At 40.8% G+C, this 25,353-nt stretch overlaps 1 protein-coding gene across 1 annotated transcript; it reads right to left on the reverse strand.

The window, feature by feature from the left end:
- Window positions 1-2,007: 2,007 nt before the first annotated feature.
- Window positions 2,008-19,577, reverse strand: rgs17 (regulator of G protein signaling 17). The gene is made up of 6 exons (XM_058058823.1): window positions 19,415-19,577; window positions 14,798-15,149; window positions 11,659-11,789; window positions 8,479-8,553; window positions 8,174-8,405; window positions 2,008-8,008 (listed from the first exon to the last, which is right to left on the reverse strand). The coding sequence occupies exons 2-6, from the start codon at window positions 14,798-14,800 to the stop codon at window positions 7,820-7,822; spliced, it is 630 nt and encodes a 209-aa protein (XP_057914806.1). The 5' UTR covers window positions 14,801-15,149; window positions 19,415-19,577; the 3' UTR covers window positions 2,008-7,819.
- Between the last annotated feature and the right edge of the window lie 5,776 nt (window positions 19,578-25,353).

Genomic DNA, 25,353 nt, shown 5'->3' on the forward strand with positions numbered 1-25,353 from the left:
AATGGCTCATTTTTGGCACAATTTTCGACATGTTCTACAAAGCAGATCATAATGAAATCAAATATAAAAATCCGGGAAATGGGACATGTATGCAAACGTTACATCCAATTTATTTTTTATTTTTTCAACCGTCATGCAAAAAGCCACACAATTCGTTATTATTAAAAGTCCGTCACAATGTATACAAGGTTTGTTGAGGTACGCGTTTACACGGTGACATGAGGCCACGTGCCCGCCGTGACGACGGGAAGCGTGAATGCTACACTTGAGGACTTCCTCCTGCATCTCATGGCACTTGGGAGGCCGCTTCTGGTCAAAGCCATCATGTGGCGTTTGAGGCTGCCCAGGAACCTTTCAGAACAGGGGTGTCCAAAGTGTGGCCCGGGGACTACTTTCTCCTTTGTCTGTAACTATTTCTCATGTTTACGGGCCAGAATTAATATATGGGAGCTCGTATGTATATAAACACAGAACGCCATAAACCAAGGACCATCTTATTAATTTATTAAGTATTAATAGGGGTGTCACATAAGAAAAGACAAAACAAGATTGGGTCTATGAGAAGAAGAAAAAAATCAAAAATGAACATGAAAAAATCCCCCAAAATATATGACAATTTACTAATTGAATTTCTACCAAGTTCTACTCTTCTGCACTCTGTGTGTATGCTAGCAGCCCCGCCTCCACCCGCCGAAACTGTATGAGAGAGATAATTCTGTTCGTGCCGCTGAACATGAAAAAAATAAAAAAAATATATGACAATTTACTAATTTACTTTCTACCAAGTTCTACTCTTCTGCACTCTGTGTGTATGCTAGCGGCCCCGCCTCCACCCACCGAGACTGTATGAGAGAGCTCATTCTGTTCGTGCTGCTGAACATGAAAAAAATCAAAAAAATATATGACAATTTACTAATTTACTTTCTACCAAGTTATACTCTTCTGCACTCTGTGTGTATGCTAGCGGCCCCGCCTCCACCCACCGAGAATGTATGAGAGAGCTCATTCTGTTTGTGCCGCCGAACATGAAAACATTTTTAAAAATATATGACAATTTACCAATTAATTTCTACCAAGTTATACTCTTCTGCACTCTGTGTGTATGCTAGCGGCCCCGCCTCCACCCACCGAGACTGTATAAGAGAGCTCATTCGCTGAACATGAAAAAAATCCAAAAAATATATGACAATTTACTAATTTAATTTCTACCAAGTTATACTCTTCTGCACTCTGTGTGTATGCTAGCGGCCCCACCTCCACCCACCGAGAATTTATGAGAGAGCTCATTCTGTTCGTGCCAAGGTGAAATCACTTCCTGTCTGTTTGGAGGCGGGACATGAGGAAAACAGACACGGACAACGAGAAATTGCGTCCCGTTTTAATCTTGCGAAATCTCATAACACAAGATCTTGTGACACCCCTAATTATTTATGTCGATGTTTTCTTCAGTTAGGTTTAGCATTTTTAATTGCAAAAAAAATTTGAAAAGGTTTGGACACCCCTGTTCGAGAAAAACGCTAACTTGCTGCTCTTTCACTTCACCAATGCAAAAAACCTACCAAGTTTTTGAAGTGTGACTCCGACAAAAAAGTCATCTATTTTTTTTAGTGTAGCAGCTTCTAAAAAAAAAAAAAAGTAATCATCATTTTCCTCAAGGTACAGCACCTCCCCCGACGTTCTTTTAAGAAAATGACCATCAGGTGGCGCCGTTTCGCAAAAGCTCAAGAGTCATGCAAACGAACCGAGCGCCCGTCCCCGCACACACCCAAAAAAAGAGGCTGGTTCTAATCATCATGTGACACTCAAGAATCAAGTAGTAAAACAAACAGGAGCCCCTCCCCCCAATGAGTGTTTTTTTTTTTATTGTCTGCATACTGCAGTACTGGAATACATACTCATACAGTATCGTTTGTAGCAAATAACTGAATTATTTTACTTATTTAGCAAAAAGCATGCTGAATAGAAAAACATTGTTCCCCATCGCATGTTTTTTTTTCTAAATCCCCGTTTTATACCTCCGTTATATCGACAAATCGAGACGATTAGGCATCGAAATCAATAAAGAGAAAAGTGATCGCCTAAAGTCCGTTTGTCACACCGAGTGGGGAGTCTCTCAAAAAACGACGAGCGAAATGTCGCCGCCCTGCCTGCGGATGGGCGGTATTGCACGGCTCACGTCACCGAGAGCGCTCGAGAAAATAAAAGCGAGGGGATCTTGAGGTCTCTGTGAAATAAAGAAATAAAATAGGCACCAGAATACCAACGTTGAGTCTCAAGCTAGCCGCTAAAAACCTCCACCACGGAACCACTGACACTTAAACCGAGTAACATTACAAACATTTGGAAAAAAAAAGTGGCACTAGCTAAGCGAGGAACGCTAATTGACGTTGTGTTTTTTTTAGTTTATTTAGTTGGAAATTTTGGTGCTGTTTACATAAGAGCTTGTTTTTACACGGCAGCTTTTAAAAGTGGCATAATCTATAGCTAAGTGAAGAATGTTAAGTGACGCTGTGTTTTCATTTTTGTTTATCAGAATAATAAAGTAAAAACATACTTTTTACCATTGACAAGCTAGCTTAGACACGTTGACTACTGGGAGGGCATGTTGGCTACATAAGAATTTCACATGTCGGAAATTTAGGGGCTGTTTACATAAGATCGTTTCCAAAAAAGTGTCTCAAACTAGCTAAGTGAAGAATGTTAAGTGACGCTGTGTTTTCATTTTTCGTTTATCAGAATAATAAAGTAAAAACATAATTTTTACCATTGACAAGCTAGCTTAAACACGTTGACTACTGGGAGTGCATGTTGGCTACATAAGAATTTCACATGTCGGAAATTTAGGGGCTGTTTACATAAAAAAGTGTCTCAAACTAGCCAAGTGAAGAATGTTAGGTGACATGTTTTCCTTTTGTCAAAAAAAATAAAAACAAAAGAAGCCTGTTTACGATTGTTGACGCTCGGGCATGACTGTAAGGAGGGCATGTTGGCGACATAACAGTTTTGAATGTCAAAAATTCAGGGGCTGTTTACACAAAATTGTTATTTGTTATTGTTATTAAAGTTATTTGTCACTTTTAAAAGTTCTTTAGTTTAGTTATTTATCGGAATAATCAAACAAACCGTTGACAAAGACTCTTGAATGTCACAAATTCAAGGTTGTTTATCAAAATTGTAAAAGTAAACTAAGAAAATTTTGGTAGCTATTTTTAATAGCTCAAAGCATCTAAATGCGGAACGTTAAGCCATGTGCTTTGGTTTCCGATTCCGATATATGTAACATGACATATGTCCTGCGGTGGAATGAACACATATGTATTGTATACAGCAAAATATTGTTTTTCATGATCGGGGAAAAAACATTTTGATGCTAATATCAGGCCGAATATTATCAAACATCCCTAATTAAAACAAAAGAAGCCTATTCACATCACCGCCCGTGACTGCTTGCCAGAGGTGGGAGCAAGTCAGTGTTCCACATCAAGTCACGAGTCAAGTCCTGGTCTTGAAATTTTCAAGACCTTACAATTCGTAACATAGCGTTTAGAATTTATGTTAAATGCATTCAATGCGGAAGATTCAACGGGGAAAACATGTTGTCTTGCTGGATCACATCAGTTGAATACTTTGAAAATCAGTCACTCAAAATCCTTAATATTTTCAAGTCATCAGACTAAATCCCGAGTCAAGTCCTAAGTCAGTGATGTCAAAGTCCAAGTCGAGTCTTTGGTGATATTGTCAATTTGAGTCGAAAGTTATCAAAATTTTGAAGGGAGTCTGAACCGAGTCCACACCTCTTCTGTTGGCTACTTACGAATTTGGAATATCGCAAATTTCAGATGATAATATTTTTATATAACGTAAAACATGTGCCAATGTAAATATGGATATATGGGTATGTATATATAAAAAGTACATTTACAGAGAAATATTACTTCCATGACACATATTTTCAACCAATATACACAGAGAAGAGCATTTAAAAACACCCAGCATTTTTTTTTGCTACATGGTTCTCATGTAAACAGGCCCTACATTTACTTTTGTTTGCAGTGAGGAAATAAAACTGACAAGGACAGGAAGTTGATTTCACAAGCTAGCCCGTGTTGTTAGCACATTTGTATTCCACTCAGCCCTTCGAAACCTCAAAAAAATAAAATAAATAACAAAAAGGTGGAATTCTAAAATGGACTGAATACATGATCTGGGGATGGGGGAAACCAATAAAGTGTTTGTAAACAGCGCACAGGGTTTCGCTAGCTAGCTACTGTCCGGCCCCCACCCCACCCGCCCCATCTGCTCATCTTAGCAAGACGCCAGCCACATAATGTCAGACAACAAACACATTTATTTGTTTTTTTCCTTATATATCATCACGAAGGCATATTATACTATTTTCTCTGTATAGTACTTGTTTTATAAAGATATATTCATATATATATATGTCATATTTAATATAGAAACAAAAATAAGCGTACATTTTTGCTGAGTAAAGATTGAAGAATATCAGCAAAGGGCAATGTAAACCATAGTCCATTTAAAGAGGGCGGCTGGTACCTCGCCCCATTTTCCGACGACCCCCCCGCCCTCACTTACCCCCCTCCCCAACCAAAAATCCACCACAGTAACATATTTGCATAGGCAAAAATGGGATTAGCCCTTATAGACAGTGGTTTCCTGAATTATTATTTATAGAGATGCAAAAGTCTAGTTCAGCTCAACACAAAACATACAAATAAACAAAAAAAAAATTAAATATGATATTTAGGCTAAGCTCTCTTTTAAATACACCCCCCCACCTGTGGTCATATACATTTTCTCTGTGCACATTTTGTAGTTTTTTTTTTTTTTTTTTTTACAGTGTTAGGCTTCAAGTAGATCTAAAAAAACAAACAAAACAAAACTAGATGTGACATAAATTAACCAACATGAGAGGTAGTGAAAAGCCTACTTATTATTGTCTACATAAAAAAGGAACATAAAATAAGAAGAAATGTATCGGTAAGGCCTCCTCCATCCCGTCAGCTGTTTTTCTGCTAATAAAAAAAAAAAAAAAAATACAAAAATCACAGCCACGTTTGAAAAAAAAAAAAACTCGAAGAAGCCGAGCGATGACGTCACATGGTCACTGCTGCGGTTATACACAATAAATTACGCCAGACACTCTTACCTAACCTTACCGGCTGGTCTCCTCCCAAATGCTTACAATGAGCGCCGTACTAACAAACAAACAAATAAACAAACAAACACGGCACGTCGTTTATTAGAAATGTAAACTTGGTTGAATTGCACCATTGTATTTCTGCTTCGTGGTGAATTAAAACATTCTCGTTTGTTATCGTTACACTCGGATGGAAAACCCGGTGATCTAAAAATGGAGGAAATCGGTTCTTATTTATAATAATTTCATAATTATCATCACCACCAAGTGGGCACATGCATGCACAGCTAAGCGCTATCTGTGGTGAATGTGGGCCGTCTGCATGTTTTTTTTTTTTACTGTATTGCCAAAGGTTAAATATGTTCTAGTTAGCCATGAGGAGGCCTTTTTTTTCTTACTCGGAATAAAAAGCTTTTCTTAGAAAACAATGTTTCTATTGACTCCATTGATTGATACATTAACCTCAAGTGTGTGCGCTCATTTTAGCATGTGAATGGAGTTCATACAGTCATATACTTTGAGAAGGGATGGGCAAAAAAAAAAAAAAATTAATTGCTTGTTAGGGTGGCACTTTTGGAGTGCAGTACCGCCATCAGCCCGCAGAGGCGCTGTTGATTCAGCTTAAATTACTTTAGGGTCTAGAGAAACACAGCAATACTTCAGCTTATGAAAAGTTAAGCTAGTTCAGAACATTCAAGCACAAGATTCTGCAATTCCATCAAAATCTGAAATTTAGTGCCCATCCCTAATTTTACAACATTAGCACATCTAATGGCACGTTTGCTAGCCTGCTCTTTAAATAAAAGAAACTACCGAAGTTTTTACATTAACATCAGGTAGTTTAAGTAAAAGATGGCATCCTATCGTACGTTTTAGTTAACAATGCAGCAGCAGAGCCGGAACAAAAAATACATTTGGCGTTTATTCGCGGATGTTGCGCTTTCATATAGCGACACCGTGCAGTCGAATAATTAGATGCGCCTGCGACGTATAAAATGTGACAATCGCTTTCAACACACGGCAGGTGACAATGAGTATCGGGGGTGTTAAAAGTCGCACCCCCGTCTTGCCACAGGCGCACTTCCCACCTTTGTTCCAGAAAAAAAGGGGGCCTCCGGAGCCAACATCAAGTCAGGTTAATTCAACAAAAATATCGTCGATACTTCAGTCATGCACGTTTCTACTGCGTATCCACAGGTCTAAATGTTCACGTCATTAAAACATCTTAGCGGGACATTTGGCAACACGCCGCCCTGCCGTTTAAAAAAATGTTTCTGTAAAGCGTCTACAGACACGTTATCGTTGCATGCGGTCAAAGTCACGTGTAGAAAAGTAAACCAGTGTTGTGTGTGTGTGTGTGTGTGTGTGTGTGTGTGAGGGGGGCTGGCAGTGCGACGCAGCGTTAGCACAGATGCTAGCCACACACAGAAACTTCCACCCAAAAAAAAAAAAAAGGGAAGCGAGCGTGTCGCACGGCCGACTCAAACATGTCTTTGTTAGCATTGTCGTTGAAACGAAAAGTCGCTAACTAAAATGTGCTGGCTGGACGACCCCCCCCCCGTGACTCCTCATCCAAGCGTCGTTGACATCGTGTTTGGCACCCGCTTTAGCTATCACCTTAACAGCAGCTAATCATAGATTGGTAAATATAATCATACAACAATAAAGCCTTACAGACAAAGGCCAGGGCACCTTGAAGCAACTTAAAAAAGTGTGTTTCCCCTCACCTGTGCTTGTCAGGTTGGCTTGCGTGTCAGGAGTGGGAAGAAGAAGAAGAAGAAGAAGAAGGGGATCGTTGGGACTACTTGTGGTTGTTTTTCCCGGAAAAACGAAAAATCCAGCAACGCCGCTTGTGCTGCCTTTTTTTTTTTAACAGGTGAAGGCTTTGTGTTTCTTCTTGGGGTACAGTTCATGAGTTAATAATAATAGTACACGTAGCTGCCCAACCACAATTCTAGCCCTTACTTCTCCCACTTAAAGAAGGAAAGTGCTTGGATGGACGGATGGATGCATGGATGGATAGATGGCGAGATGAGTGGACGCATCCGCTGCTTCCTCTTCCTTCAAACAACTAAGCTTTAAATTGTTTTCCCTTCACTGCAGGACAGAGTCAGATGAAAAGCCTTATTTCCCCCCCCCCCAAAAAACACTTGCAGTCGTGGGCTTACTTTGTCAAGCTACTCCAGAGAGAGTGAGAGTTCCATATGAGGTGGTGCTGCTCGAGTGTGGACTAGAATGATATGAAAATAAAAGATGAATTAAAGTGAGGTCTAATTATTACAGTACAGGAATAGTTGGCATGTCCATTCTGTCTGTCTGTCTGTCCGTCTTTTCCTGGTCCTGAGGAGTCCACAGTGACCATGACGACTACTCCCTCTGGCACAAAATTGCTGGCGAAAACTCACCAGCCAGCAGTTGTGGCTTGGTTATGTACGGACCAACCAGCCAAGGTGGACCGCCGGATAGAAACCGCTTAAAAAACTATAAGTAAAAACAAACCAGCTATCTCGGATCTTTTCAATCAAGAAAGAGGGAGAAATTTGTTTCGTTTCCCCCGAAAGCGGACTTTCTGGCACCATAGTAGTATTTGACGTAGTAGTCTTGTTGCCTCGAGCGGCGACGAGGGAGAGCCAATGTGGACGGTTGGGGAGAAAGTCTTTAGGTATCGAGGCAGGCGCGCCTCCTGCTGGCGAGGAGGTCTCTGTAAACGGAGGAGTTGAGGAAACGGGGGAAGGAGTCTCGGTGCATCAGTGTGTAGATTTGGAGCTGCGCCTCCTCGTACATCAGGCTGCTGGGCTCGGCCAGGGTCTGGTTGATGCCTTCTCGCACCCGTGAGTCCAGACTCACCTGGGGGAGACACAAGATGGCTTCAAGGACGCAAGATAAATAGGTTTTTCCAGATTATGCGGCGTGGAACCTCTTTTGCTACCCACTTTGTACTACCCACAAGACGACTTGCCAAAATGGAAGGACAGGACAGGTTAAAAAAAAACACAAAGTTGCAGCCCAAACCTCTTTAGGTGACAGTATGGATACGTAATCTTCGTATATGATCCTGGCCTTTTCTTCCACGGCTGAGGGGTCGGTCTCTTTCTTCAGCTCTTCGCAGGCCAACCAGAAAAGGAGGTTGTCCTCGCTGTACTCCGATCTCAGGAACTCCCGGAAGATCTCCCGGCCTTCGAGCGAGCGCAGCATCATCTCGAAACTCCGTGCCCACGACAGCACCTCGTCCAGGTTGGGGTTCCTGGGGACACGGCGATGCTTTAGGAGACAAGCAAAGACAAAAATCGGACCAAACCAACAGGTTGAAGACTTACTGTTCTTCTGCAGCTTCAATACTGTCCAACTTGGTGCATGTCTGCCGTTCACTTCTCTCCATCCTGTCTTCATTCCTGGATTAGAGAAAGGTCAACAGCCAGGTAAATCACTACAACATCTTAGGTTTGTTACGTTTTGAAGTGAGGAAACACAACGCTAGTCTCTCTGATAATCCGTCTGATGCTAGCACGCTAGCGATGTCAGCCTCTTTCATCAACACCATCTGAGGGTCTGTTCTCCGCAACGAATGCAATGAAAAATCATTACTTGCAGTCCTACACAACACCAACCTATAACTACACTCAACAACAGCCAAATTAAGCTGTTGGGGTCATAACCCAAGACAAGCTAAAACTCAACTCTGAACCTCAGATGTCACTTCCTGTCTTCTACACATCGGTACGTCCGCTACTAAGGTCCACTAGGCAATACATTTACTGTGACACACACAAAAAGTTTTATTTCCGTCTTAAATGGCTTATATATTCTGATCATGTCGACTATACAGTATATGGTAATATGAGTGTAAAGCCATTAAAAGCCGCCATTACAATACCGTGATGAGACTATAGCCACCACAGGAAGTACGCTGTCCAGAAAAAAACAAAGACCTGCTAACATGTGAGTCTGTGTTATCTTATTTATGTCTAATATGTCTTCTTTCAAGCGGCACGGCGGTCGAGTGGTTAGCGCGCAGACCTCACAGCTAGGAGACCAGGGTTCAATTCCACCCTCTGCCATCTCTGTGTGGAGTTTGCATGTTCTACCCGTGCATGCTAGGTTAATTGGCGACTCCAAATTGTCCATAGGTATGAATGTGAGTGTGAATGGTTGTTTGTCTATATGTGCCCCAGTCCAGGGTGTACCCCGCCTCTCGCCCAAAGACAGCTGGGATAGGCTCAAGCAACCCCGCGACCCTTGTGGTAATACTAGGGGTGGGCGATATATTGACATTTTTTAAATATCAATATCAAAAGCATATTGATATAGACTGGATCTGATGCGGAGGTCTCATGTTTCAAGATGGTGCCACCCGAGTGCAGCTCCGTATTTTCTGCTGTGTTTTTCATATTTAATAGTGCTTTTTTTCATACTTTTAATTGTTTTTTGTGTTATATCGACCCCTTAAGCAAGTGTGCAGCTATGGATGTTCATCTTGTTACTTAACTTGCGTATGACGTGGATGAGGGAGGGCGAACAGGCAGCGTCAAATCTATGTGGCAAACCAGACTGTGGTATCTTGTTAAGAGTCATACATAATTAAGGCCAATGACAGTAAGGGTGAGAAAATAACGGGAGCAGAAGTTTGTCAGATTGTCTCTTACTGCTATTAATCAAGCCGGGAAACATGCATGCAAGCCTCAAGTGAGCACAACAATCTACAGTAAACACTGGCACACATCGTCTGAACAATGAAGCTTCAGTGTGAGGCTTCCTGTTAACACGCTAAACACACATGCTAGCCTCTCCATCTGCCACAGCTCCGTCACACTCGGCCCAGTCCACAATGCAAGAGACATTTCGCTGTCTATTTTTGTCCCACCGTGGAGGATCTTTGCTTCCCCTTGTCAAAGTCTCCATTGTGCCGCGGTAATAGGGTAAGCGGGCCGCAGCCCCCGGGTGCCCTCACAGTACAGCTAAATAAACAGGCTGTTCTTCACAGCTGTTTTGCATGTGATGAGAGGATGGAAATAGAAGGGTACTGTATGATAACCGGTGAGGAAGGGGTGAGGGATGGGGAAGTTTGACATGTAAAAAAAAAAAAAAAAGATTCTCATGGAACTCATTGAAAGTTGTTTAAGTCAGTAAGACTGTCCCATCTAGACCTGTCATGATAATAAATCATAACAAATATGACAATTTTGCCGGCCTTGATATATTGACTCCTTTCTCTACCAAGCAGATTATAATTTTGACAATTAAAAAACTCTTGACATTCCAATTATAATGTTATATACTATTAAGAAATTATAGATGCTTATGATGTGGTGTACTATGCCATATATTATGGTAATAGTAATGGTTTAATTTAATTTGAACATGCATCAGATTACAATTGAAAGCATCCCATAATCAGTTCACAGTTCCACATGTCCAAAAGGAGTAGGAAGAAGCAAAGCTCATTAAATCCTACGTACTTTTACAATCAGTAACTGTTACATTTGTTCACTTCCTGCTTTCCATAATATAGTTTAAGGCTTTTTTTTTTTTAAATAATGTACCTCGTACCGAAGTACAAGGTGATATGTGTACCATAGTGTACCATAGTAACTGTCAATATAGTGATATATATAGCACATCATTACATTCCTGAAAAGAATTGTCTCAGAATAATGTTGACATTAATATCGTAGGACAATTATTGTCCAGCACGATTTGTTATCGTGACAGGCCTAGTCCCAACCAAAAAGAAACACACGAGGCTGGTGAGAGACTCCTTCCAGGCTCGACAAGCTGCCACCTCTTCAGATGGAGTGCTGCGACAAGAGGTGGCACATTCACCATTCACTGGTCCACAACAACGCTTCATTCATCGCTTCTTCTTGGCCAGTAGTGCAGTTAAAACGAGGGATCCACAAGCCACTTTAATGGTTGCTGCCTTGCTCAGAGGCAACGCAATATGGACATGTTTTTATGGTCAATTAAAAATATGAAATAACATGTATGTATTGGAAGAAAAAAAGAACTACGGATCTGCTCTGACCCCACACACCCCCAGCATGGACTGTTCTCTCGCCTGGCATCGGGGAGAAGGCTCTGCAGCATCCGCTGTAGGACGACCAGGTTCAGAGACAGCTACTTCCCCCTGGCCATCAGACTGCTCAATGCCAAATAAGCCTTACTTACATTATTATTATTTATTTTAATTATTTAAATTATTTGGGCAATTTACTGTTCATGCTGCACTTTATATTATGTTGTTCATATTTGGTGTCTATTCTATCTATTTATTCTCCACATTATTATTATTATTATTATTTGTTTTTACTTATCTTCTTTTGTGTCTGTTATTATATGGGAGCCAGGCAACGACATTTCGTTGGCAATTTCACTACTGTGTTTTTGTGCAATGACAATAAAGGGAGTCTATCTATCTAGTACCATACTCGGGATATTATGTGTACTTGTCCACAACATGTACACACGAACACGGACAATGTAAAGAACAACGGACCTACCAGAGACATTTGCAGCAGCCGCACCAGCAGAGGCAGCAGGTGTTGGGTCGGGGCTGTCCGGGGACCTCGGGTGGGACCTCGATGTGCGCCGCCTGCCTTTTTCTCATCTCCACACCACTCACACTCCTGGGCTTTTGGACGCATAGAGAACACATTTCAATACGGAAATGCGCATCGATAGAGCAGCGTGGGGAACACTGGTAAACTGATACGCCTTAGATCAGTGTTGCCCAATTATTTTCTGTCATGCCCCCCACACTGGGGGACACAAATGTTCATGTGCCCCTCGATTTGAAATTAAGATTAAGATATGCCTTTATTCGTCCCTCAGTGGGGAAATTTGTATTGCATAGCAGCAAGAGTACAGAGTCAATACAATTGAGAAACTGATATCTATTTATTTATCTGTACTGTACAGACTGAACGCCAAACTGAAAGCAGCAAAATGCAACAAAATGTCGAGCAGTGAAGCATACAAGCGTATTGCATGAGTTAAATTGCATGCTGAGGACAACAAATTCATACATGTTGGCTGGTCTGCACTCATATCGAAAGTCCTCTCTGCCTGTCACGCCACCCGCGACAGTTCACCGAGCCCCACCTACCCCGCCACTACTAATTAAGAAGCACTGTCTTAAGATTAATTGGGTCTTTGAAAAAAACAAACACAGGGGCTGTGCATTATCTTAAAGATCTAAGATACTTTATTATCACTTTATCAAAATGTTAAGAATTTTGGATGACTTTAAAGGAACTTCATGAAGACAAAGCAATCTGAAGCAAATAACTTGACATTCCCCCCCTGACACTTCCACATTCTCCAAACCTTGGGTCATCAGGTACAAGATGTTTAAATGCCACACTGCAGCGTGTCTTTACGGGCCAGATTACAGCGCTGCAGGATCATCAAATTAAAATAAAAGAAGTGGTTTAAAACAAGGCCTCAGACAATAACATTTCTAATGTGCTTTCTTTGGCATCCAAGTTAAACAGAAATGGGGGAAGCCTCCTTGCACAGCGGAGCAAACTGCACTCTCATCAGTCTCCAGTGTGAGGCGGTTACATCACCACTTCACCACTCTTGACACAAACCGCTTCTGATAGGCCGGTAGAGGAGGCTGTATTGATGCTAGCATTAAATTGCATTCTTGCAAAATTTGGGAAAAATCAATAAAACACAGAGCTTACCTGCACAAATAAAAGACTTCATTAACCTTGGAACCTCAAACTATCCCCTGCTAAGCGCCTTCTCCTGTGTCCTGCTCCACCTGGTCTGCATAGACATACTGTAGGATTTTCAGCCCTAGATAGGAAAACTAAGGCGACAAGCTGTCTGATATGCAAACGACCTTGCCTGGCCATTGGGAAGTGCAACAAAAAAACATAAAACGGTACCACTGCATGTAAATGACAGCGAGCTGCAGCTTTGTTGTCAAGCTGGAGGATAAGAAGAACACATTGACAGCATATGCAAATAGCGTACGGAGCGGAAATACAAACACACGGGAGGAGGAGGAAAAGTAACATGAAATGATCACATTCATCATCTATTTTCTATGTCGCTTATCCTCAATTAGGGCCACGGGTATGCTGGAGCCTATCCCAGCTGTCTTTGGGGGAGAGGGCACATATAAACAAACAACAGTGACATTCAGTATGACTCTTTACGACAAAACCAGGCGAGATTTTAACATTTCTTTGAAGGAAAGTAATACTAAAAAATATGAAGAAAATACATGACAATGTATATTGCAATGTACTAATTTAATTTCTACGTTACTTTATATTGCCACATATCTACACTGGTGTGTATGTCACCTGCCCCGTCTCCACCCAAGACTGTGTGTTTATGCCGTTTATGGGCTGAAACCACTGCACTGTTTGCAGGAGGGGGAGACAAGGAAACATGCATGCACATATCAATATATTGCGGCTGGCCAAATTGATTTTGTGTGATTAATTAATTAATTAATCTATTATCGTTCTAGACTTGGAGCCCACTAGACAGTTTTTCACATCTTAAATTCGTGAGATCTTGTGACACCCCTACCAATCAGTGTAGTACAATTTCCCATATTTTGAAATCTGTAATGGGCGGCACGGTGGTCGAGTGGTTAGCGCGCAGACTTCACAGCTAGGAGACCAGGGTTCAATTCCACCCTCGGCCAGCGTGGGTTTACTCCGGTTTCCTCCCACATTCTAAAAACTAGGTTAATTGGCGATTCCAAATTGTCCATAGGTATGAATGTGAGTGTGAATGGTTGTTTGTCTATATGTGCCCTGTGATTGGCTGGCGACCAGTCCAGGGTGTACCCCGCCTCTCGCCCAAAGACAGGAAAAGCGGTAGAAAATGAATGAATGAAATCTGTAATTTGGAATTCGACCTAAAGTGGCAAAAAAACAGAATTTGAACCACGCAAGAACTCAGTAAACATCAAGGGATTAACATGATGTTTTGCTTTTTCTTTGGCTTGAAGACCTCCATCCCTCCTTGTGTAGACAACCACCATGAGGGTTTGTAAAACAAACTTCACCACGTATCTTCAAATAAATCCTTCTGATAACGACCATCAGAGGTGGGAGGTGTAAGCTTGACCTTCAGCCAATAGGCAAAGCAAGCATGATGTTGCTCTTAAAATGCTAGTAATATTAGCACTGTAGCTCCCATACACGTTATGCTTGTGATGCTAATATTTCTGTCCACCTGTCCAACTCCTGAAATCCTCCAAAAAATCAGTCAATGGGTGTCTTGAAAAGTATTGCGTTCAAAATTCCACAATACTTCTATACCTTTAAATGCTGCCGTTTCACTCATTTGCTTTACCACCAGTGTGTAAAAAGACCGTGCTGCATTAGCGCATGCTGTATAAGTGAAATATCCACCGTACTTTAAGTGCTATTACTGGGAGGTGAAAGCGTTCGGGAAGCACTGCAACACAACCTGCGTGTGTCGAACCATTTTACGTTATAGAGCTTCAAGACATACCGGATATTTCTTTGCTGAGAAACTGTATATAATCCAGAGCATAATCAATCACAATGCCAAAACATGAATAATCAGGTGTAAAAGCAGCTAACGGATTCTGGACACCGTCATGTATAAAAAGCCAAAGAAACATCATTTCACAGTGCAACTTACCATGAATTAGTGAGTTCCTGAAAGCAGGTCAGACAGACCGGTCATGGCATGAGGTAATCGGCTTGCTGGATGATCGCAGGCCGCTCGGCGGAGCATCAGATTTGGACTGGCTGTTGGGCTGGTGGGAGACTCGGGGAAAGGCGAGGAGGTCGGGAAGAGAGGTTACTGGTCTCACCATCCCTGACCGACTGGTGCAGAGACAGACACCACTGAGCTGAGGCCAAACGTAACGAACACTTCTTCCTCCCTTGTTGCACTTGATCCTTTTGTTGTGCTCGCCGGCGCCCCTCGCTGCCCAGGTTTTCGTCGGATCTCAGCGAATGGGTCGTTTGTGGACTTGAAAGCACAGCATCTGAAGGAACGACAGGGAGGAGATGTAAACACGTCGGCCTCAAAAAATCTATTTCAATAATTGTTGGTTCCACGTTGAATAGAAATTAAATAAAACAAAACTGCATAGCGGGAATTTGGAAAAAAAAAAAAAACCTACAGTGATCATGGCATAGCCGGTCATATATGTAGGAGAAAAAACGCACTTCTAAATAATAGTCATAATAGATACATAGTAGTAGGGCCAATGTTTGGAATTTTGACGTGTATCTGTATTGGCTTTTATTAAAATAAGATATATATCAAGATATCAATCACTTTAAAACTGTGTTATTTCGTCTAAGACACAACTGCACCTCTATCTCTCGCTCTCTCTCCCTCCCTTCTGCCGGCTGCGACTTCTGTCTCCAGCATTGCACCACCCACGGTGCCATCTGATTGGTTAAACAAGCCACAGCTCTCGATAATTTTTTACCAGCCCCGTAGACATGAAATAACACCCCTATAGTCCCCTTTACGCTCCCCTTATTCTTTGTCTACGAACCCTAACAACAACTGGGAAATAAACTCTCATGTCCTGTAAACGGTGGAGACTTACCACCTCTAGGCCAGTTTTGCTAGCACGTAGTGAGTCAAGGCCTTTATTCAGAACAAATTCATTTAAACTTGATGATCTTGTTATGTCCTATATAATATTTTTAATGTGGTTTAATTGATGCTGTTACTGAGTATACAGTACTTCACACATGTCTGCACACTTTGCACAACTGCATGAAACGGAATGACACAATACACCCAAGTATGGAATAAGCATTCCAATTCAAATCAGCTCCAAATATCGTGTTATTGGTGTCCTTGACTACTAAAAAACGGTATCAAATCGGTAACAAAAAGGTTAAAAATAAACTTACAACAACAGGTAATGTTTATATATTTTATTTATAGTGTGAACCATTATGAACCAGAACCAAATATATAATTATCAGTGTTGATGTGGATGGGAGAACCTAATTACAAGTGTGAACACAACCATTTAAAGTCACCATCTGACCACTGATGGTACTTTCAGGTTCAGTTATACTGAGCTTGCTGCTAGATTCGAATACCAGGATCCATCTGATTGTCCAAATCAGGAAAAAAAAAAAGTAAAAAGTTTTTAGCAACATCATAAAAATAAGCCAAGCTCGTCTTGGGTGCTTCTGCACCACAAGTCAAGGTGGCTTTTTTTTTTTGCATTTTCTCCCCAAAGAAAACTAGAGCAAGAATTGAAGCGTGAAACGGGCTCCCATGCTGGCGCCAATGTTTTTGTCAGGGAAATAGTTTTTCTCACTAGTATCTTCGAGAAAGAGACAAAATACTCGCCTGGAATGCAGCCTTTGCATGCTCATCTTCGAAGTCAGGTATGTTTTAAAAAGTAAATATCATGAAGGACAGCTTGGTAACGACAGCAGGCTTTGCTACACGTCTTAAAATAAAGGATCCATTCCGCTACAGATGATAAATTTCATAATTTTGTTGTCAAAGTGTGTCGTGATAGTACTGTAGCTCGCAAAGCTATGCTAGTGTTGCTAACGTTTATGTCTTGCCTGTGATACATGGCATCTATTATGTCGGATAAGTGCAGAATCGGAATGTGCCCATTGTTTTACTACTGTAGGACATATGATACTTATTTAAAATTTGAGAAACATTTTTTTTTTAATTTTTGGGGGGAGGGATTAGGACAATCCAAGGTTTTAAGATGGCAACAGCTTGGCCCTGAAACCCATTATTTGGAATTCTACTCAAACATATGAGGTTCCACTGCATTTTCAACCCTTTATACATCCTTGTGTTGACTTTTATGGCTTTATACACTAGTCATCTTTCTTTGGCCAGCAGCTCATTTTCTCAAATGGGGCCTGCCATCATATGACACAACTTGCTGGCTCAATGCTGCCCGACTATACAACAACAGCATCATATCCCAAGTAGGAAACAAGCCTTGAACTTCAAATAGCTACCCTGTGCCAGATTAAACCGGTTTGTATGAATACAAGTTCCTCCTTGTGTAGTAAAACAGTCCATGAAGACAGATTTTGCACAGCTGCATGAAAAGATAAGCCACACTTTTATCGCGGTGTCGAAAAGTTCGCAATAGAAAAAAAAGTCAAGCACAAAGAAGCTTTACTATCCTGCTACCAGTACTCGCTTAACAATATGCATGCATTGCTTCCTACTGAGAAGTGTTTCTAATATTTATTATTTTGCAACAAAAGAGACAAAATTGAGGCCCCCGCCTTGATATGACGGTTTAAGCGCAAGTTTGATATGGATGCTGTATGGTATCATGTACCCAGAAAAAATTATTAAGTTTGATTCATGTTCATGTTAAAGGTTAAATAACTGTTACTAGTTATCCTCCCTATCCGTGTGGAAGTGGTAGGTTTTTGGCTATTTAAGTTAAAAGGAAATAACTTGAAGGCTACCGTTTAGGTCGCTAGCTCTCTAGTTTGCGAGTTAGCATGTGTCTCAAGACCCTGCAGTTGCGCAATATGTTGTAAATAAAAAGAGTATAAATGTGACTATAGTCGTGTTTTGTCATGTCTACAGGGCTCTAATAATGCTTTGTTCATTTTAATCTGAAAAAAATAATTTGTCTACCCACCAACTATATGTGGTTTCTTAAGTTTTTATTATTTGCCGTTTTATTATTATTATTATTATTATATTTATTTATTTATTACTGATTTTCTTTATTCTTGATTTGTTTATTTATTTTCATCTTATTTTGTGTAGAAAAATAAAAAGTAAGATATTTGAGAACAGTGGAATGTTTCCTCAGAGCTTTTATTGTAGAAAATTGGAACCAAAGCGAAGTTTTTTACATTTTTTTGTTTTTAATAATTTTTTTTTTTTTTTGAAAACCTGATGCGACCCAGTCTCACGCAGACCCGAGCTCCAGTGGCCCCCCAAGTAAATTGAGTTTGAGACCCCTGCACTAGAGTCAAAAATAGATGATAACGCAACTCCACAATAGAAAAGAGCACATTTGGTGCAGTTGTAAGCCGCAAAAACGGCCACAAGGTGACAGAAGTGCATTTTATAAGAACTCCGCCTGCAACTTTCCCATTGAAATACATGCAGCACAGCAACCAGGAAGTGAAAGTAATGGAGGCTTGTCGCGTTTAAGAGATTACGTACTGAGGGGACATTTGAATGCATTCACACACACACATTTCATCGACACTTTAAACAAACCATGATTTTGACTTTGATGCACTCTTTTTAGTCTCTAGATTTACATTTTTTTAAAATAAAAAAGTGCATTTAACAAGGCGTACACAATTAAGTCCACTGATGCATCAAATGAAACCTACCCTCACCCCCGCAAAAACCAAGAAGCTCAGTCTTACCTGTCCAGACATGTCTTGCGGCCAGTTATGCAACTTCGATATGTCACAACACCTCTTCGCCGAATTGCAATCTCAATTTCAAACAAGAAAATCACTTTTTTTTTTTTTCAGAATCATACCACACACCAAAAATCTATTCAAAGTGCTCAGCTCTCTCCTGTGTGAGATGCTCTTTAAAAGTATATTTTAGAAGCTTTATGATCACCTTGTCATTATTTTGCTGTCTTACAAAAACACTTGACCAACAAGACACATCCAGCAAAGTACTACATGGCAGAAAACTTTGGTAGCTATTTGGTTAAAGTGTTACCAGGAAGTAAGACAAGAACCAGAACCTTGAGAACCTTCATGAGAAGAGACCAGGATGACCAGGATTTGTTTTTAAAGCGGGTTCTTTGCAGTAAAATGTGTTAGTGTGAAAAGGTGTTGTTGCGTCTGCCCCAAGGCCTGTGCGGGTCTTCAGAGAAGGGGGCATCGAACCTGTTCTCTGGGGAACAACTACTACTGCTACTACTATTACAGCTGTGGTGACTAAGTAATCAGGAAATGCCGAAAGAAACAAACACAACCACAACTACTACTACTACTATTACTACTACTACTACTACTACTGCTGCTAGCCCCGCTGGCTACCCGCTGCAGCTACCCATCAGCGGGCTACCACTCTAACCCACCAGAGCCATTCCGGGAGGCAGAGACGTGCATTAGTGAAGGAACACCACCCACTTTTCTTTTCGCTAGCGGTGTCCCACTGAGCCGATAAGGAGGCGGAGGCAAGAGAATGGCAGGCAGCTAGCTAGCTAGCTCCCTCGCTAGCCGCCATGCTAACAACCGCGGAGCTAGCCCACCGGTGTGCTCGCATTTATAGCCCGGCTAATGAACGTCGTCTTACCCCTATGCGACGGGCTGTCAGTGTCCTAAGGTGACGGCTCCGCAAGCCACGATGTCCCGGTGCTCGTCGGAAGGCATCGTTAACGAGGATTTCGTCGCGGAACGTCCATCGCCGCCTTTTTTTCCGTCCATCCGCCCCACTTCACTACCGAACGCCGCCGAGCCCTTGGATGCACTACGCATGCGCGGTGCTGTGTGGCTGCATTCACACACGCATTCATCACTTTGGAGCGCTTCATCATCCCAGATGTTACACCTCTGCACTACGCTAATGTGCATTATATCCCTTTTAATCAGGATGAGTTCATTATTAAATGAACAATTAATTGTAAACATGGATTAATATAACGCACAATAAGTGCAAATATTGTGTATCTGTACTTTTTCGACATCCATCCAACCACAAGAGGGAAATACCCTAATTTTCAAAAACATCATTGTTGTCGCCATACACCAATAAATAAACTAGTCATGGGCCTGGATTTGGACACCATTGAGCTAAACACTTGTACAAATGTGCAAAATATGCAAAGCCATTTTGTATCTCTAAAAATAATCTCATCTTTCCATTATAGTTGCCATACAGTCCTCAGTATTAGTGGGATTTCTTGTAACATTAAATAGGAAAAGAAGGACTGTAAAAAAAATTTTACAGGCCGCAAATCGTCCCAAGGCCAAAATTTGGACAAAACTCAACACAGTTAACACTAATATACACTTTTTGTTTCTTCTTTTTTTGTTTTAAAGCTTGTTAATACTCTTTGCTCCTAAAATACATACACTATCTGACCCACAGCCATGCACATATACACTGAGGGTTCTCCATTACATTTGTCCAAGGACCACAGTTAAGTAAACACTTATTTGTGTGATTTTTCACTTAAAATTCTGATGCTCATCACTCCAAGTGCATTTCTATTTGTCCTCAGCCTCAAAAGTCACACAAAGTAAATATAATCCGCTCATAAACCTATAAAAAATATACTTATACCCCAAAACTAAGGATTTATATTTGCATTTAAACACAAAATGCATGTGGCTGCAAAAGTTATTACATGTTTCTTTAATAAACCATAAACCAGCACCAGGCAGCATCCTCAGATGTAATCAGTGCTCATGGCTGTTTATCGCATAGCCACAAGGGAGCGCTAAAGTCCAGATTTTTCTCCAACACACACACACACACACACTTGCAACCGCCTTAATGTGCAGAAATCACCACCTTTCTAACAAACAAAGGCTTCACAACCAACACTTTGTTTAAACAACCACTTTCTCAATACATATATACCTAATAGCTAACACTTACAACATGTACACAACCACTAGCAGCAAAACACTGTACAGGTATTTATTTAGAAGTACAAGGATCTGTCACGCTCCTGCAGGTGTGTGTGTGTGTGTGTGTATAAATGTGTGTGTATGTGAGAAGCTGGTGAAAAGGTCACAGGGGAGCAGCCGAGATGGAACATGATTGTGTTCTTTCCCACCGTCGCCTCATTAATGGGAAGTTAAAGTACCCTCGCTTGTTGTCTCCGTGCACCCAAAGAGGACTGTGCTGTTTGAATGTGAAAAGGTCAAGAGCAGCCAAATAGTGTCACAATGAATCTTGCACTCTAAAGCCACACAAAACAATGAAAGTGTAAAAAAAAAAACGGACTCTTTTCTGCAAGGATGAGGTGATTTAAAGCTCAGAGATGAGATGATGAGTTCGATGTTAAAGTGGGGGTTGTTGTGCACAGACAGGTGGTCTACCCGTGGACCATTTTTTCTTTTTTTCCATCATCATTGGCTTTTTCCATCAAGGGAACACATCCCTTGCATGTCAGCTATTGACGTTTGTGTTTGAGTGATGATGACGGCAGCAGGGAGGGGAGCGAGAACATGGGCGAACAGAGAAAGATGGAGAACGCCGGTCATACGTAATGGTGGCTGAGTGAGAAACGAGGGCATATGTACGAGCATGTTGCACGAAGAAACCATCTGTACCTGACAAACAGCATGTGTGTGGCTTCTGTTCTTGGAAAAATACACTCTTTTAAGCCTTGGTCCCGCAGTTCATTGCGTTAATCTTTCATATTTTTTTTTAACCCATAGGAGGCCATGAATGTGACATGATTGCATATCTAGGAATCGCCGTAACAACTCCAGAGAGGGCAATCGCAATTTCACGTTAATAACACAGCCGTAGTTATTTTCTTTCTTCCTTTCTAATCTGCCTTAATAGAATCTGTACAAATGTCAGTTTTTACATGAGCAAATTTGTGCAAATAGTAACTAATTAGAGCTGACGTCGTTGAGCTGAATGAAACACAAACGTAATTGTTCCGCTTTTGTAAGCATGCTCGCCGGCATTGTTCAACGTCTGACTGCAGCTGACATCCTGACGCAAAAGGTGCAGAATAAGGGAGAACAATTTGTACGCTTCGGCTATGTCTTTCACATGCAAATTTAGGAAGAGAAGGTGATGTCATCTTTGCACAAGAACTATTTTCATATTAATTCCACCTGACCGGAAAGAAATTTAGGAAAATACACAACGGTTCTAACATGGGAGGGTCACTTGATTGCTATTTCATGTACAACATTAGTATCATATTAAACCTATTTGATATGTGGCATTGTGAAGCAGAAGCTGGGCCTCATGGCGGTTTTCCAACATATTAAGGAGCCCAAAATCCAAGATGACGATTGTATTGTTGAAGAACCTGAAGTTGAAGGTGACGGAGTAAGTGAAATGTAGTGTAAAAAGCCAAAAATTTACCACTTCCACACAAAATGGGAGGCTAACTTTTTTCCCATGGCTGACTAAATGCACTGTTCAGGTAATGTAATGTAAGGTACTGTAATGTATCATTAGTGTAACATTACTGACCACAATGCTACATGTGACTTCATTCATTCATTCATTCATTTTCTACCGCTTATCCTCACAAGGGTCATGGAGGATGCTGGAGCCTATCCCAGCTGTCTTCAGGCGAGAGGCGGTGTACACCCTGGACTGGTGGCCAGCCAATCACAGGGCACATATAGACAAACAACCATTCACACTCACATTCATACCTATGGACAATTTAGAGTCAACAATTAACCTAGCATGTTTTTGGAATGTGGGAGGAAACCGGAGCACCCGGAGAAAACCCACGCATGCACGGGGAGAACATGCAAACTCCACACAGAGATGGCTGAGGAATTGAACTTGGGTCTCCTAGCTATGAGGCCTGAGCGCTAACCACTCGTCCGCCATGCAGCCCACCATAGTTGTTCATTCATTCATTCATTCATTTTCTACCGCTTTTCCTCACGAGGGTCGTGGGGGTGATGGAGCCTATCCCAGCTGTCTTCGGGCGAGAGGCGGGGTACACCCTGGACTGGTGGCCAGCCAATCACAGGGCACATATAGACAAACAACCATTCACACTCACATTCACACCTATGGACAATTTGGAGTCGCTAATTAACCTAGCATGTTTTTGGAATGTGGGAGGAAACCGGAGTAAATGCAACATGCAAACTCCATACAGGGGTGGAATTGAACTCGGGTCTCCTAGCTGTGAGGCCTCTGCGTTAACCCGATTTATTTTCAATGGGCAGTAATACTCTAAAGTACATCCAAGTTTACTTTCTGTAGTATTGACCCTTGGTATTGACAAGACACAGTAATGGGCAAAACTCTTTAACGCTATATGAGAAGTTATTGTAGAAAAGGTCATAATAGTACAATAATAGTACAATGAAAACAAATCCAACGGTGGCCCAATTCTTTTACACAGTACCGTTTGCATGGATACTGCAAGTCAAACATGGCATCCAATCATCACCTGCAGTGAAAAGAGGCATTATTAATTATGCACACGGCTCAGCTCGTCAATTACAGATAGTTTGTTATTGCACTGTGTGGGAGTGATCGGTGGAGCCGCTATGGATAAAGCCTCCGTGTTCGCTTTCTCATTTCTGTATGCAGCAGGAGGCCGCAATGAAATGTGGCGAGCGGCCATGAACATGTACACGGGTATATTCAAAGAACAAAAGGAAGACATCAGATAATGACACATCCTTTAACATTATCACCTCACAGAGTGTGTGCAATATTTAAAGATTATACTTTATAATGTATAGCTCTTCTTTAGCTGATATTACCCTGGCGGCAACAATGTTATCTTTCAAAGTGTGTTTGTCTTACTGAAGTCCATTATAGACTGCGGGGCTCGGCAGCGTGAGTGGGTGGTGAGCTGTCATAATGAACTTATAGGGGGGCATTTAGCACCTGACATGTAGACAGTAGCTGTTGTGTGTGTGTAGTAGCGGCTATGCCTCTTCTTCAGAGGATGATGGTTTTACCTTTATTTCCATCTTGGGAATGTTTGGTGTCCTCTCAGGTGGCTATGAGTTCAATTCCAGCTTTGGAGAAGCTTCTGCAGTACATGTGGTCTGGGTTTTAGTCACCTTAGTTTTTTTTCTTCTATGCTTTTCCTCCGGCTCTTCACATTGGTGTGGAAGTGGTCCGTCTCTTACTTTGTCGTTTTCCTCACGCCATTGGAAAGTTTGGAATAAATAAATTGCAGGCTAACCTGTTAGCTCGATATATGCTATAAGAGGCGGCCATCTTGTATGTTCCTGCAGTGGTCCCTGCACGTTAGTATTGTGCAATTCATAATAAACAAAAATATTGGAGTGTAAAGGGGTGCAATGCTAACATGTGGGTGACGGGCAAGTCCACAAAGCAGCACATTTTTGGAGCTTCCTGTGTCACAGGAAGGGACATCCCAATGGATTCACAACGCACCTTAAGGCCCCCAAAATATTGATTGATATTTAGATTTGATATATATATGTGTATATAATTGATATTTTATATTTATTTATTATATTATTATTTATGATTGATTGATTATATTTTACATTTATTTTATATTTATTTATTACATATTTTAGGGGGGTGAAGCCCCCCCTAAAATGTCCTTAAGGCCCCCTAAATATTGATTGATATTTATATTTGATATATATATTTATATATAATTGATATTTTATATTTATTCATTATATTATTATTTTATTATTTTACATTTATTTATTTTATATATTTAATATTTTTTTATTTTTTGTACAAAAAAATCTCTGACATTTATGATACATATATGATAGAGCAAAAGCAGGCTAATAAGCAACCCAATAAGCAGGCTAATACTAGCCTACTACTAGTAGTAGTAATAGTAATATTCAGAAGAATAATAATGATGATAGTAATAATAATAGGCTAATTAATAATATAATAATGATTATTATATAATTCATTAACCTAAAAGAATTGAGTATCTCTACTAAATCTGTCCAAAAGTGGGAAAGTTATATCCTGATTCTTGTTTGTTATTTGTTTTTATTATTATTATTATTATTTTTTTAAATGTCTATTACATTCATTCATATCCTGTGCATCTCCATGGGGCTAAGCCCCCCCATCCTCAGAACCTAGTGACGCCCTTGCTTCTAGTCATAGCTCTAAGATACTGTATTAATAAAATACTATTATATATATTATATTAATAAAATAATATATGAAAAATTAAAAAGGTACAAACATGAAACCTTTTATTAAGATATTTGTGCCAAAAACAAAAACATTTCCAATAATTTGTTTCCTGAGGAAATCTAACATTCTTCCTGGGTGCCAATAGGCAAGGTAGTCATACGACCTCATTGACTTGTAGCAACTGTCTTTGGGCAGACGAAGGATGAATTTCAAGCACAGTGTCGCAGCAGTGCTGATTAATAATTTAACATTATTTTCTCAGCTCTCTCAAATATCATGAATATTACAAGCCATGGTCGACAAGCCTGAAGCCCAATCACGCCCTGAGAAACGCCGGTGTAAGTCCACAACATTACTTATTACTTACTTCAGCACCGGAAAGCAAGTCCACCAAATCTTTCCATCGTCCT

Source organism: Doryrhamphus excisus, chromosome 20, assembly GCF_030265055.1.
Source record: "Doryrhamphus excisus isolate RoL2022-K1 chromosome 20, RoL_Dexc_1.0, whole genome shotgun sequence".
Lineage (NCBI taxonomy): Eukaryota > Metazoa > Chordata > Actinopteri > Syngnathiformes > Syngnathidae > Doryrhamphus > Doryrhamphus excisus.